This window comes from Leptidea sinapis, chromosome 43 (genome assembly GCF_905404315.1).
Source record: "Leptidea sinapis chromosome 43, ilLepSina1.1, whole genome shotgun sequence".
Taxonomy (NCBI): domain Eukaryota; kingdom Metazoa; phylum Arthropoda; class Insecta; order Lepidoptera; family Pieridae; genus Leptidea; species Leptidea sinapis.
In genome coordinates this window covers 1,121,500-1,138,032 of record NC_066307.1, presented here as the reverse complement: position 1 = coordinate 1,138,032, position 16,533 = coordinate 1,121,500, and the positions used below count along the sequence as shown (strand labels likewise).

Below are 16,533 nucleotides of genomic sequence, written 5' to 3'. Positions count from 1 at the left end.
TATTATAGATTGATATCCAAAATATGGGGAAATGACTCAAGGAAAGCAACACACCAACTAGGTGGAAATGATGATTTTAAACAAGTTACTTGGTGACGATCTGTTCTGGACAGATCACAATGGAAAATTCTGGAAGAGGCCTATGTCGGAAGACAAGCGGACGATGATTGTTAATATCACTTAGATTACAATATTAATTAGATTATATATATTGTACTAATCTTTACATTGTTTGCAATAATTCTTTCATTCAATAATTCATATAGATATAGAAATTTTATAATTAGCCCATCTACATAATTAGGCTCTTCTAATTACTTTAAACTTAGTAATTGACAATTCTCTAAATAAGTGTGGTATATAAAATTAATTTGGTAAACTTGTGTAAATGTAAAAGTATGTAAAAGTAAAATCGATGGTGAAATTCTAAAACATCGTATTGCACTATACCTGTTTTATTCATCCATACCATCATACTTCATTCTTCAATTTGATTTTAATCTAGATTTATTGTATATATTATTATAGTAATAATTATTTTTACTATTAATACATAAACAACAAAATTATTTATTCTTTTTGATACAAATTATCTCTCCACATAGTTTTTAATTTAACACTCTAAAATACCAGTATATTTATAGGTAAGTAATTGATAGAGTCATCTGTAAGTAAAATTATCAAATTCGCTTTCAAGCTCTCTTTTTATGGATGAATTCACAAGTAGGTTAGTAATAAGTTTAGGAAAAGCAAAATGCAATAAATTTCATATTCTATTTATTTAACTAAATTATTCTATCAGTTCGTTAAGGTGAAATTAAAATTCTTAGTAATTAATAAAATTTTGACAAAATTCATGCTTATATTTCTACTTATAATGAATAAACAAATATATTGAATATAAAGTTATTGAGCATCACAATTTAGTAGCCATATTAGATATCATTATTTACAATAAATTTTGTAAGATCTTATAATATATACATTAATATGATACAATTTCAATTAAATGGTAACGTTATGCATAAATGTTTATTTTTAAACTCCTGAAAAAAAATTGTAGCAATATCTGACCTAGCAATAGTGTAATATATTTTTTGTAGGCGTTAAATTCTTTATTGATATTTTTTGGTTGTAATTGTTTTATAGGATATTGTGAGGGAGGAATTGCACGATGCAAGCCTTTATTTTTATATTATAGGGCTTATATATTTTTGGATGTCGCCTATAATTAGCCGGTTAGTTTTTTTTATTTATTTAGGCAACGAAGTGCATCTTTTCCTACGGGACTCTTGCCATAGGCGCCGTTGTCCTTACTCTGTACTGTTTACTAAACACGTATATCTTAAGGGCTACATTGAATGTTGTTAATGTTGTAATTGAATCCACATATTGCTATAAAAGTTTAGGATTGGCTGCTTGTACTATAATTACATCAGTACAGTTAGCAAAAAAGTAATTCTAACTTTCCCTACAATCCCGCTCTTTGTTTGGCCTACAAGTTTTAGTCATTAATTATTTTGTTAATTTTTTACTACACGCAGTTATGCCCACGTGTGTATATAGATAGCAATAGAGTGTGTGTGAGAAGGAATGATAAGCGACGATATTTTCTGTATTTACTTGGTTAAAAACGCACGTAGATACTTAGGCTGTATGTATCATTAGAGCGTACTTAGTCACTGCTCAGACTGTACTTACATAAAACTTAGCTGGCGGTAAGCTTAGCAGAATCTTTGATTTCGTTTTTATAGTAATACTCATATGATATCTGCAATTATGTCGAGCTTAGGTAAGCTAAGACAGCCTAATGCAAAAGTCAAGTTCGCGTTTTATCACACTCAGCTAAGTTTTACGTAAGTAAAGTCTGAGCAAAGTCTAAGTATGCTTTATAGTTCCCAGTTTTAGTAGGGCTATTGTTGCCATTAAAGTCCTTCGTTGCCGCAGTACTCGCCGATCTTGTCGGAGATGCACTCGAATATATCGAACGAGACGTCGCAGTTTCGGCCATTATCTGTAAACAAACATAATATATATATACATGACGTTATAAGAATTAGTTCTCAATACTTACTTTACTTTAGTACTTTTCCCGGGGCGTAAAAAGAATAGGGGAGTCCCGGGCCCATGGGTGTCGTAAGAGGCGACTAAGGGCTTTTTAGAAGTGGGAGAGTCACGCTGCCGTCTTTTGACGTCAGCACAATCGGGCCAGGCTCGTCCGGGTTCATTACCACACTCGCACAGAATACCGGCGTGAAGTAGCGGCCTAGTGCCGCTATTTTTCGCATAGGTTAGTGTCGAGGACCGGTGGCCATTCCCCCCCCCCCCCCCCCCACCCGAATATGACAGCGGAACTTAAAATGATTTTACCCCAGGAGGGTACCGGCTCTACCACAGTCGGAGAATCCCTCCCCGAGCACTCTAGCTCGGGCTGCCCTTCGTATTCTGGAGAGGGCACAGAACCGCGCATGACCAAGGACAAACGAGGCAGAAACACCACGGCACCCCGCTCCACACTCAACGTGGACTTTTGCAATATCAGGAGAATTCACTCCAATTTAAACGCCGTCCACCACCACCTTGAGACGGCGCAGCCGGCCTTGTGTTTCCTTACGGAGACACAGATATCTCGACCTAGCGATACGTCATATTTAACGTACCCCAGGTACAAAATTGAGCACAATTTTTTGCCTCATGCCGGGGTATGTGTGTACGTTAGGGAGGATATCTGCTGTCGCCGTCTCGGCAATTTTGAGGGTAGGGACCTGTCCACTCTCTGTCTCCGCGTAGATTTAGAGGACCGCGTCCGCATCTATGCGTGTGTCCAGGTACAGGTCCCATAGTGGTAACGCAGAAACCGATCATCTCATGGGCTGCGTTCAAGCGGCAATTGACGACGTGCTTGCACAGATCCCCTCCGCTGAAATCGTAGTCTTGGATCACGTACCACAGACTACGCAGGGCGATCTATGCATAATTTTGCATTGGCGTATGATCTGTCCCAATTGGTCGAGTCACCAACGCGGCTCCCGGATGTGGATAGCCACATGCCGTCCTTATTGGATCTTCTGCTGACTACACATCCCGATGGTTACCAGGTCTTTGTCGACGCCCCTCTCGGAACGTCCGACCATTGCCTGGTCAGGAGTGTAGTGCCCATCCGACGCCAACGTCGCAGACCACCAGCGACACGCCGCGTTTGGCACTACAAGTCAGCAGATTGGGATAGGCTGCGTTCCTTTTTTGCATCCTACCCATGGGGCAGGGTTTGTTTCCCTTCGGATGATCCTAGTGCCTGCGCCGTTGCAGTAGCCGATGTGATACTACAGGGTATGGATATTTTTATACCAAACTCTGTAGTACCCATCGGTGGCAGATCACAGCCCTGGTTCGATGCGTCAGTTAAAGCAGCATCTGACTGCAAAAAACAGGCGTATCGAGCTTGGGTTGCGGCGCTGGGCACAAAGGATCCGAACTGCACAGTTCTTAAGAGGAAATACAACCGTGCCTCCAGATTTTCGCAAATCGCCCGTGCAAAGTTAAAACACGTCGTCAAAATCGGCAAGCAGCTTTCCAGTTACCCGACCGGAACACGCAAGTTCTGGTCGTTGTCGAAAGCTGCTCTTGGTAACTTCAACCGTTTCGCCGTTGCACATGAGGAATGACACCCTGGCCCATACGGCAAAAGAGAAAGCCGATCTCTTGTGCACTCTTTTCGCCTCCAACTCGACTCCTGACGACAACGGAAAAACACCGCCGACCATCCCGCGGTGTCAGAGCTCTATGCCTGAAGTACAGTTCAGACAGAAAACTGTTAGGCGAGCTCTGTTTTCGTTGGACGTCAGGAAGTCGAGCGGGCCGGATGTCATTTCTCCAATCGTGCTTAGAACGTGTGCCCCTGAGTTGACGCCGGTGCTAACGCGTTTATTCCGGCACTCTTATTCTAAAGGCGTAGTCCCTGACTCATGGAAGTCAGCCCTTGTCCATCCGATCCAAAAAAAAGGAGACAGTTCGGATCCGGCAAACTACAGGCCTATTGCTATTACCTCCCTGCGCTCCAAAATCATGGAGAGCATAATTAGCCGTCAGCTCTTGGTATATCTAGAGGGTCACCAGTTGATCAACGACCGACAATACGGGTTTCGCCATGGTCGCCGTCAGGTGATCTTCTGGTATACCTAACACATAGATGGGCAGCGGCTATTGAAAGCAAGGGGGAAGGCCTGGCAGTTAGCCTGGATATAGCGAAGGCCTTTGATCGTGTATGGCACAAGGCGCTCCTCTCCAAACTTCCATCATTTGGGCTTCCCGAGAGCTTGTGCAAGTGGACCTCCAGCTTCCTCACTGGGCGTAGCATACAGGTCGTTGTCGACGGATATTTCTCGAACCCGAAGCCCGTGAATGTTGGAGTGCCCCAAGGCTGTGTGCTGTCTCCCACGCTGTTTCTTCTGCATATCAATGATATGTTGGACACCTCCAACATTCATTGCTATGCAGACTACAGCACTGGTGATGCCGTATACACTGACCATGCAGGTCTCTCTCGGGAAATCGTCGACCAGTGCCGGGAGAAACTTGTGTCTTCTATCGAGTCCTCTCTTGAGAAGGTCGCGGAATGGGGAAAATTGAACCTTGTCCAATTTAGCCCCCAGAAGACTCAAGTTTGTGCGTTTACCACTAAAAAAACCCCATTTGTCGTATCGCCGCTCTTCGACAACACTTCCCTCGAAGCCTCGCCTAGTATCGGAATACTGGGTCTCGCAATCTCGAGCGATTGCCAATTTCGTGGTCATCTGGAAGGCAAAGCCAAATTGGCTTCAAAGAAACTGGGCGTCATTAATAGAGCACGGCAATACTTCAAGCCGGCCCACATACTAGCGCCCTACAAAGCGCAGGTCCGGCCACACATGGAGTATTGCTGTCATCTCTGGTCTGGCGCACCCCAGTATCAGCACGATCCATTTGACCGCGTGCAACGCAGAGCAGCTCGAATTGTCGGGGACACAGTGCTCTGTGAACGGCTGGACACTTGGCGTTGCGTAGAGACGTCGCTTCATTTTGTGTCTTCTACCGCATTTATCACGGGGAGTGTTCCGAAGAGCTGTTTAACCTGATTCCTGCCGCCGAATTCCACCTTCGCACGACACGCCACAAGTTAGGATATCATCCTCACCATTTGGATGTGTGGCGGTCCTCCACAGTGCGGTTTTCAAGGAGCTTTCTTCCACGTACCACAAAGCTGTGGAATGAGCTTCCTTGTGCGGTGTTTCCGGGACGATACGACATGGGTACCTTCAAAAAAAGCGCGTACGCCTTCCTTAAAGGCCGGCAACGCTCCTGTGATTCCTCTGGTGTTGCAAGAGATTGTGGGCGGCGGTGATCACTTAACAACAGGTGACCCGTACGCTCGTTTGTCCTCCTATTCCATAAAAAAAATAAAAAATAAAAAATAGAATACAAGTACTGACCCAGCAAACATTGTTTTGCCAAATAAATTAAGTACCCCGCGCCGACTCATTGCATAAATATGTGATGAAATGTCACACACCAAACACACATACACTCACATCTTGTTCCCGTCGGGGTGGGCAGAGAAAACAGAACGCCACTGGCTTCCATCCTTACAAACCTCACGCGCTTCCTCCTACATTCATTACTCTTTTCATAGATGCTCGCTGGTTCTGGGTGCTTCAAGCCTTTCCTTTTTTCAAAACTTCTCCAATTTGGTCGACAAACGTCAAAATAATAAAAGAATTGAATGGTTTATGAAATATTGCTGTAATAACGAACAAGGGGTTACTATTTTTAACTTCTTAATATTATATCAAATTTATTCAATATTGGATCTGGTTTCAGCACTTTAATTTAAATATGAAATAAGTAAAAGCTACCAATGTATACTTAATACTGTTGCCCTGTTTAGATAAGTGATGAAATATTTTGTCTGAGTTACGCTATCTATAAATAAAATACTTTTCAAGGATTAAAAGCACGTGTTAATACTTATAACAAAATTTTTACACTGGTTATATTTTATTGAAAAAATTTTTATAAATATAATTTAATTTATTAATTTTCTGATGAGAAAAATGATAAATGATTTGATGAAAGTACTGACCTCTTTTGAGATTATTCATGATTGAATTAATTTTTAATTTGGGTATTTTTGTTGTACCACTATGTGTTAAATGTTTTGTGACATGCTGAAAAAAATGTTTTAAAGTTGTAACACTGTGTTATAGATACTTCATAAGGTTAAAGCTAGACGTTAAGTATTAGCATTATTTTATGATTAAAATTTATAAATAATTTTTATTTGGAGTATTTAAATTTTCTAGTAATTATAATTTATTTTCGTTTTTTTAACAAGAGCCGCTTTTTCTGGTCTTTATTACGTTTATCTTCGAAAGACTATCTACCATTTCTAATTGACTTGTAAATTCTATATAGGATAAAAATTGCTCACAAAAATTAAAGAAATTATTTTAAATATCATGGTTTTGACAACTATTAGGTAACAGTATATAACAGGATAGTAGTAGTAGCTAGTAGTAACTCACTGTTCATTCATTCATTCACTCGTGTGTAACATATTTGAAATGACAGGAAGTCTCAAATCCTTGATAGTAAAATTTAGTTAATAAGTTAAAGAAACTTCTTTTTAAATGACACCATATGAGTCACGACAGTAAGGAATCAAGTCCATCCAGCTCAGTGGAAGTGGAATCAATGTAACATAACAAATATATGTAAACAATTTCTTCAGGGTCTTACCCATGGGAATGGCTCTGGAGAACTTGTCATGGTTTCTCATGAGGCACTCCCGTGAGGCCTCTAGCACTGCCATGAAGTATCCTCTCTCGTTCACGCCGTCAGAGTACAATCCGACCAGACCCTCTAGTGTTGGGAACCCGAAACCATCAACCTGAAATACCAAAACAACAAATAAAGCATAACTCAATACTACAGTAACTTATAACAGATTTTTTATAAGAAGTCTGACAAGATCGGCGAGACAAATGATCATACATGATGGAATTGATCACCGCGGCCCATACTCTTGTACAGGAATTACAAGATCGTTGCCGACCTTATAAACCCTTACGTGGCGGGCGAGGATCGAACCGGGGGCTTCGTGGTGAGAGGCAACGGTCTACCTAATGACGTTCTATACATATAGACAGATCACGTCGCATAAAAACAAAGAAATATGGAATATGCCACAAATTACACTAAAATAAGCTAATAATAAGCTTCTACTGCTATAACTATACATTGCCGCATTTACTGCAGTTGTTCAAAATAAACTTGGTCAATAAGCAGCAATGTAAATCATTTTTTCAGTTCAGGTTACGTTTGTTGAATTTAGAACCCGATTCGGTCAATGAAAGTTAGGCGGAAAGTGTTGTGTGAAAAAAAGAGGAGTGATAATATGTCCTTATAATATTCTTCATAATAAACTTCATTGGTTCTGCCTATTGCACCCTAGACGCTTCGTCAGATAGCAGTGTGTTTAAGCCACAGAGGTAGGAATAAAGTATTTATCTATTTATTAGACAATATGAAATTGAATTTATTTTGTACACCGTAAAAGGTAGTGGTTAAATTCTCTTTGTGTAAAAATTTATTTATAAATAAGTGGATTCCCGCGTATTTAGTTGTTGATGCAATTATAGTATCCTGCTATACGATTCACAAGAATCGATTGTAATGTTTCGAGGCGCTTACCACAATACATGAATGAAAATCACATCCAAATCGGTTTTGCTATAACAATAGATTAGCGTGGACAAACACACAAATTTTACAAAATATATAATGAATTGTGGTTGAAAAACAACCGCGGGGCAGTCTCATACATTATAAACACACTATCATTTTATTCATCTTGTTAAGCCGAGCTCAAACAAAGGGCAACAGCTGTTTAAATGTGAAACAAGATGAAATTAATAATTACGATTACGGATAAAAATTTTCCTTTTACTTATTGTGTAATAAAATAGAAAAGGTCGATACTTACAGCTTTCACTTTCCGGTACACGCACTGCAGCAGGCACTGGAACATAATGACAACTTGAATTAGGGCTGGCACGAGAGCATTATTACATACTCTATATATATCTCTAATACCAAAAATATGTAACTACTATGGGGAAAGATTCAGGGAATATGTTGTGCCTAAAATTTTTAATAGTATAGAATGCTTAAGAGAGGATAAAAATACTGTAAAGTAGTACTTGAGAAAAAATTAAAAGAGCACTTTCTTAACGTATCCACATAGGCCTTAATATTTAAAGTAGTATAGTTCAGTTATATGTATTCAGGTAAGATTTTAATATGTTTTTAGGAATATTATGAATTGATAGCTAAGTAAGCAATGATTTGTGTGTAATGCTATATGTGTATTAGAAATTAGGTATAATTTATTATAGATGCACAATAGTATAATAATATGGTCTAAGAGCGGAAACTCGCCATCAAACTGTTGCAACGGTTTGACGAGATGTAAAATTTAAGTACCAACTGTGCATATATTTATGATTAAATAAATTAAAAAAAAAATACATATTTATATGTATATAAAACTATATATAGGTATATTTTGTAGTTTAGTTGAGTTTCCGTGGAAGGCTTTATCGTTCTTGCTTGAATATCATTGCTTGTGGTGGGTGGACTGATGGATGCAGTTAATCGTAAGATAGATCTTTAAAATAATCTCACATGTTGATATTCACGTCATCGGTATATAAAAAAACATAAAGCGAAATCTCTGTACCCCTTTTAAACTATTTTTCTTGTATAACATGGCTTATAGATAGATTAAACTAATTCAGATAAATATTACACACACTACTGTTTGAATGACACACAATATACACACACATAGGTACATTATAGAGGTATAAGCCTTTGACAAACAAACCTTAATTAAGTTGAAACTTAAAAATAAATGAATAATGGTCTAATTTTGACCTTTGAGCTTTAGCACCACTAGAACCTTTAATTGTTCACAGCTTTGATGAAAGTACTGACCTCTTTTGATATTCATGATTGAATTAATTTTTAATTTGGTTATTTTTGTTGTACCACTTTGTGTTAAATGTTTTGTGAAATGCTGAAAAAAATGTTTTAAAGTAGTAACAATGTGTTATAGATACTTCTGAAGGTTAAAGCTAGACGTTAAGTATTATTAGCATCATTTTATGGTTAAAATTAATAAATAATTTTGATTTGATTTCGCAAACATAAAAAAATATAACTCTTAGATGATTGATACGTCTAGATAGCAACGCACGCACACAAGAACAAAGTGACTGACGTATCGGAAATAGATGTATCTGTTATGCACACTATAGTAAAAAACGTGTTACAAAATTTAAAAAAATCTGTCAAAGGATATTTTATTATTAAGAAAGAAGAATACAGAACACGAACAGGTATCACGGCTGTCTCTCTCTTGCAAAACAAGAAGAATCATATGAGATTTCTTGATCTCTTTTTTTAGCTGCACTTTAGTCCATCTCTACCTACGTAGTACACGTGGGTCCGAGACTTTTTGTTGTTGATCTCTTCTTTTTAAAAATCTTCTCAAAATTTTATCTATACATATAAATCATATAAATCAAATTGGATTGTCTGTTTGTAAAATTGAAATACCCGTTTCTTACTAGGTACATGTATATGAATATGTATACACCAAACACCAAAATAAGTTTTTTTAGATTTTTGTCTGTCTGTTTATTCCAGCTAATCTCGGAAATCTCAGGTAGCTGATGTAATAAGGACATAACTTAGGCTTACGTTACGTTTATTTTAGAAAAATTCTTTTATTTAAAAAAAATAAAGTAATGTTGCAATGTCCATGAAACGGTTTACATCTAAATATAACTCTCAAAATAATATATATGGCGAAACAACGTTTTCCGGGTCAGCTAGTAATAAAATTAAATTTTTAAATTAATAAAAATACATCCTCAAGATCCAATTTTTAGACGTTCGGAATCGAATGAGCTATCGCTCATATTTTTAAGACCTTCATTAAGAATTAACACGATTTTTAATTATCACAAGAAGTGACGAGGCAAACAAAGACGTTGATCTAATGATAGAGTTCTTAAAAACCTAAATTCTAAGAAGGAGACATAATATGTTAACTCATCAGTAATTTCACTAGATTAAGAGCTTGCATTCAAACTGGTTGCCAGATATGAGTGCATTTAGTTCCTGATCGCCACCACCGATTTTAAAACTGTTTTATTATTCCAGATAAATATACAGTAAGTATATTCTTTCCTGGAGTTTCCCTGGGAGATCAAATCAGAAATGAAGAGATCCGTAGGAGAACCAGAGTCACTGACAAAGCCCAAATGATTTTGAAACTGAAGTGGCAGTGGGTAGGGCACATAGTTCGACGGACAGATAGCCGTTGTGGCAGTAAAGTTCTCGAATGGCGACCACGTACCGGAAGACGCAGTGTTGGTAGGCCCCTCAGAAGATAGGCCGACGGTCTGGTTAAGATCCGCGGAATACGTTGAGGGCAGCGCAGGACCGATCGGCGTGGAGATCTTTGTGGGACGCCTTTGTCCAGCAGTGGACGTCTTCGCGCTCATGATGATGTTTTTTTATATACGAGGAGGCAAACGGACAAGAGGACTCACGTGATCGTAAGTGGTGAAGCAACCATAGAACAACATCACTAACGGAGATACAGCAAGATAGAAAAGCAAAGCGAATCTATAGTAACTGTAACCGATTGTCATTGATAGGTTGTTATCTGTCAGCCACACTTGGTATTAGCTCCTTATTCAAGTCAAATCAAATATATTTTATTTCGTTGGTAAATCATAATATTACAGAAAATTTATTAAATTAGGCGTTACTTTGCGGAAATCCATAATTATAGACTACGAGTCTCGTGCCAGATTTTGGCGAGACAACACGTCCTGAGGATGCCTCGTGTAGAGGCGAAACACGTGTCGAATCGTTTCTTAAAAACAAATATTGGCGGAATGAACACTAAAGAAAACATAAATCATTTGTACATAATATTACACTTGAAATATGTAAATTTTTATACTACAGCAAGACAATGAAATATTTAAAACGATATCTTACATGAACATACATAAATACTGTAACTAAATCCATGACTCAAAAACAAACACCCATACTCATTATATATATAACCCAGGACCTCTAGCTCAGTACACAAGGTCACAAACAACTCGGATATATGGGTCGTAGGTCGATAATATAATATTGACAATATTGACAACTTTTACACAAATTTTCTTGCCCCAAACTAGCCTGTACTATGGGTACAAGACAACGATATATTTTATACAATATACTTAAACATACATAAATACATATAAACATCCATGACTCAGAAACAAACATCCATATTCATCATATAAATGATTGTGCCTCTCTGGATTCGAACCCGGGACCTCTAGCTTAGTAGTCAGGGTCACTAACCATTCAGTTATATGGGTCAATGGTGTGTGTTAATAATTAATAGATTTACTGCTATATAAAAACAAGAGAGAGTTGCCTGGAAACGGCGTGAACACTCGAAAAAAGGCGTTTCCACAAACATAATCCACAGTTAAGATATTATATTAAATATCTATTTATATTTTATTCATTTTTAATCACTTGTTTAATAGTATAAAACAATTACAAAACAGGTGAAGAGTGATGGATGAGTGATGACGATAAATTTTATCTCGGGGCTCGACTGATAAATTTTAAACATGACAAATTTTGATTGAAATACTCACACCAGCAATTCTCTTCTCGTCGTGTGAAAATGGAACCTCTCTCTTGTTTCTTCGTCTTTCTGCTGGCATTGTGTGTTCCTCCTTGATCACATCCAGAGCCTCTGAAATCAGAGGAAGAATAAACATTAATCAATTTTCCGACTAAGGCTTGCTCACTTGGCGATACCACTATTTACATCGTTATACAACGTTCCTCGTAATATACCGTTTAAATCTTTAAAATTACATATAGAGTGAAAAAAATTACTCTTAATTTTTTTTATGATAATAAAGGAAATAGTTTTCGTATATAAGCATCACAAGTTCTTAATTAGAAAAAAAGGTTGGGCTCTGTAACATTTTCATGGTTACCGTAAATTTTTGTAAAGCACTTGTGCTAATTTAATGCAGCCAATTTCTTTGTAAAATAACAAAATTAAACTTATTGTTGTACTTCACGCTATATACTTAACACTAAACTTACTAAGCAGCAAATATACTTTGTCTGCAACGCGATAACATGTAGCATATAAGCCCATTTCCAAAAAAACTGGGCACCCCAAAACTCTTCTGTACAACTATGGACATCTTAAGCACAGGAGGTTTTATATGCATTAATTAATGAATTACAAACAATTGTCATTGTATTTAAAAGTACTGGCAAGTAAAATAAAATTTTCCAAATTAAGAAAAAATTAAAGTTATTTAAAAATATTCAATTCGATTCGAGCGTTTCCTCGCAGTTAGTGGTTAGATATTGTGCTACAGATAATAAAAATGGTGTTTTTGTAATTTTAATGAATTGATGTTAATGTAAAATTCTTTAAATTGGTTTTTCGTGACTTTTATACCGTAATATGGAAAGAATAAAATTATCGCTGGTAATACAGTGACTGTTCTACAAGAAGGCTGTACTCAATGTTATTTTATTTATGAAAATAAGGGACGATACGAACAGGACGTTCAGCTGATGGTAATTGATACGCCATTCCCATTACAATGTAGTGCCGCTCAGGAATTTTTAAAAAAAATCTGAGCGGCACTACAGTTGCGTTCGTCACCTTGAGACGAGATGTTAAGTCTAATTTACCCATTAATTTCCCTAGCTACGGCGCCTTTCAGACCGAAACACATTTATGTTTACACATTACTACTTCACTGTAGAAATAGGCGCCGTTGTGATACTCATAATATAGCCGGCATCCTGCACAGGAGCCTCCCACTGGTGAGTTATGTTATGTGTCGGAAGGGTTTGGTGACTGTAGTCAACTGTTCAGAGGAACTGGACTACGTTTTAAAATTAGAATAAAATAGTAACGTAGCCAGATAGAGTCGTTTTGACTGGGCATACAAAGAGTCAAACCGACAAACGAACAAACAGACAAAAATTCTATAAAGTACCTTTCGGATTCGGTATGTTTGCATTCTACCGGTCACGGTGTTGGCAGTGAGTACGATGTATAAAAATGTTTCAGATTTGTCTATCTACGAGTATATGAATCTATAGATAACTAGCTGACCCAGCAAACGTTGTATTGCCGATATTAAAATCGCGATACAAAAGTAACTGTTGATCGTAGATGGGTGAAAATTTGAAGTTATATGTATTTTTTAATGCTGATTCATAATCAAACAAATTAAAAAAAAAATCAAAAAAATTATAAAAAAAATTGGCCGTGGATCACCCTTAACATTTAGGGGGATGAAAAATAGATGTTGTCCGATTCTCAGACCTACCCAATATGCACTCAAAATTTCATGAGAATCGGTCAAGCCGTTTCGAAGGAGTTTAACTACAAACACCGCGATATGAGAATTTTATATATTAGATAAGGGGCAATCATACCATACTGTAACAGCCTAAATGAACTAACTATAATTTAATTAACTAAAAATAAATATTAAATATTGCGAAGGCTTGATAATAAAAATCATTTTAGTGTTGCAAAAGTATTAATTAAATCTAAAACTGCTTAATATTAATCTAATAAAATCATCGTCCTGAATTACGACACAGTTAAACTAATTACATAAACCAGTTCACAATATTGCAATCTCTATTATGTTGCTCTTTGATGCGGAACTTATATTTTAACGATTAATTGATAAATTGTGAAATTTGGTTGTTTTATCATTTAATTGTGCAGTATGGCTTTTTGTTTCATATATTCTATAAAGTAGACTTATTTTATATAAGACTAGCTTTTACCCGCGGCTTCGTCTGCGTGGGATAGTTACTATGGGTAGCATTTTTATTTGTTAGGAAACTTTGCAAATAATACACACACTAACTGCTTTTTACGCTGCCGGCGCGAAGCTCTTCTACCATACAGCGGATATCCCTTATTATTGTGGGCAGTCTCTTTAATAGTATTTGCCTGCGAACTTTAATCTCCTATTTCACCCCATATAGGTGTAAGGTTCAAAAATACTCGAAGAAATGTTTATAAGTTGCTTCTTATCAAGTGCCTAAAAACAAAGTTTTATGGAGTCATCTTTGATAATGGCGAATTTCTATACAAGTTTTCATCCCCTCCATTTATTTTTTCGCAACAAAAGGTAGTCTTTCCTTTTCAAAGCTCTATTCTACCTCTCTTTTAAATATCATCGAAATCAGTTGAGTGGTTTAGGCGTAAAAGCGTAACAAACAAACTTACAATCACACTTATAATATTAGTAGAGATTAGACCAATTAATTATTAAAGATCCATGTCCTAAAGGATACGACAGACTTATTGGACACTAATTGGTAGTCTAAAATGTTAGTAGGACGATTTAAATGAGTGCAGTGTTATGCGAGCATTGCAAACGGAATGCAATAATTTCGCAAACTCAACATGGCGGTCGCGTTTCGCATGTAATGTTTATGCAATACTAGTATGGGTCATTAGGCACTCGTTTGGTTGCGAAGATGATACTATTTGTTAATGTGTGACCGATTGTAGCCTCTATCGTCGGATGTACAAAGTAAACGGGTTATTATTGTACTATACTAGTCTGACCATAAATACTGTTACAATTAAAAATATTAAAAATATTACATTTGAATTTGGAATCTGTCATTTTTATATACATAATCATTCATTGAGTTTTCTTATTTTGGCGCAAATACATTGTACAATATTTTACGATATTAAAATGGAGTGGTGTGATAAAGAGAACTGAAATAGCTGTGATTGCATTACACAAAGTAAGTATGGAGCAAAATGCAATTTTTAAAACTCTCCATACGCTTGGTATTAGTAAAATGTTTGTGTACCGGGCTATTAATAGATACAATGAGACCTCCTTTTTTTATGGCAGAAAAAGATCTGGCCCTAGACGTAGTGTTCGTACGAAAAAGGTGGTCAAAGCAATAAGGGAAAGAATTCGAAGAAATCCTATCCGAAAGCAAAAGATTTTATGTCGGGAGAACCATGTCGCGTATTTTAAAAGATGACTTGCAGCCTACGGATGAGATTTTTTTACAATTGAGCAATATTAACAAACAAAATGAACATTTGTTTGTTAAAATGTTGCTATTTATGCTCTAAGGAAGCTTCCTAATTAGTCGACAGAGTGCAACGTGCGCACTATCCTACTTCAGTGATCGTTTGGTGGGGTATTAGCTATGGAGTGACTGAGCCATACAGTATCAAAATACTATTCATGAGTAGTGAAGCCTTAAAGAGATTGAGGCTTTGGGCTACTTAAAACTATCTCGATATATATGTGTACAATCATTGTTTAAAAAGTTTTTGCAAATACTTTTTTCTAACTAGAGTATTACCCCCTTATTCATAATAGTCTACTAACTTAAAGCATTGCTAATTCTTACTCTGTCTTCTTCTATTGACCTAAGTAAGAATGAGAAAAAACACTCCTTAGCGGCTGTTTTAAGTTAGCGGACCATTATGTCCGCGGCTGTGTTTACTAACTAACATCATTAGCAAAAAATTCTTTCATTATTATCTTATAAAATTAAAATTTATTGAAGTCATAGTAATAAAATCTCGTACAGCAACAATAATATACAATTATACCGTAATTGTTATTATGTCGATATACTGTTAATTTACAACTTTGGCAAGTGCCTTAATATGGGCACTATGAAGCCGAATAAAGCCTTAATTACTGCAAGCTTATTTTGGTTAAAGCACGATAAATTATGTTATGCCTACTTAGAGGCAACTTTCTATCAATTGCAAATATATAATTAATTTTATGAAGATAAATGCATATCGCTAATACAGTAATTAAATGAATCATTAATAATCTATTTAGAACATAAGGTGAGTATAATCAAAACCAACCCAATCAAAGGATTGGCACTCCAAGTTATATTTTATCTTTTATCTTTACGCGCGATTGAATTAAAACTTTAGGAATAATTAAGACACATCTCTTACACAAATAAAACTGAAAACTTAATGAACGAAAATTTTATGAACGATGCAGGACTCGAACCTGAGAGTTGAACACAGTATACAAGATACGTCACTCGAATAGTTGGCACAGTTGGAAAGAGCGCTCGTACGGAAACGCATCGTTCATAAAATTTCATTTTCAGTTTTATTTGTGTAAAAAATAATTAAAATAAATAATAATTGGCTACATCTCTTAATTATATATATAAATCCAGTGTCCTGATGTTTGTTGCCAGTATACTCTTAAAGCAATGAACGGATTTTAATGGGGATTACTTCATGGAGTGCAGTAAACTAAAGTCCAACTTGAGAGATAGGATAGTTTGTATTTCGATTTGGGACCCATAATTATTTTTATTTCCGTT

General features: G+C 36.5%; 1 protein-coding gene across 1 annotated transcript in view; it reads right to left on the bottom strand.

The window, feature by feature from the left end:
- Nucleotides 1-760: 760 nt before the first annotated feature.
- LOC126977075 (general odorant-binding protein 70) overlaps nucleotides 761-16,533 on the bottom strand; it is a 40,430-nt gene continuing 24,657 nt past the window's right edge. Inside the window, exons 3-6 of the mRNA XM_050825770.1 lie at nucleotides 11,784-11,884; nucleotides 8,021-8,056; nucleotides 6,775-6,925; nucleotides 761-2,014 (exon numbers count right to left, since the gene is read on the bottom strand). Coding sequence (XP_050681727.1) covers nucleotides 1,926-2,014; nucleotides 6,775-6,925; nucleotides 8,021-8,056; nucleotides 11,784-11,884 — 377 coding nt within the window. The 3' untranslated portion in view covers nucleotides 761-1,925. The remainder of the gene's footprint in view (nucleotides 2,015-6,774; nucleotides 6,926-8,020; nucleotides 8,057-11,783; nucleotides 11,885-16,533) is intronic.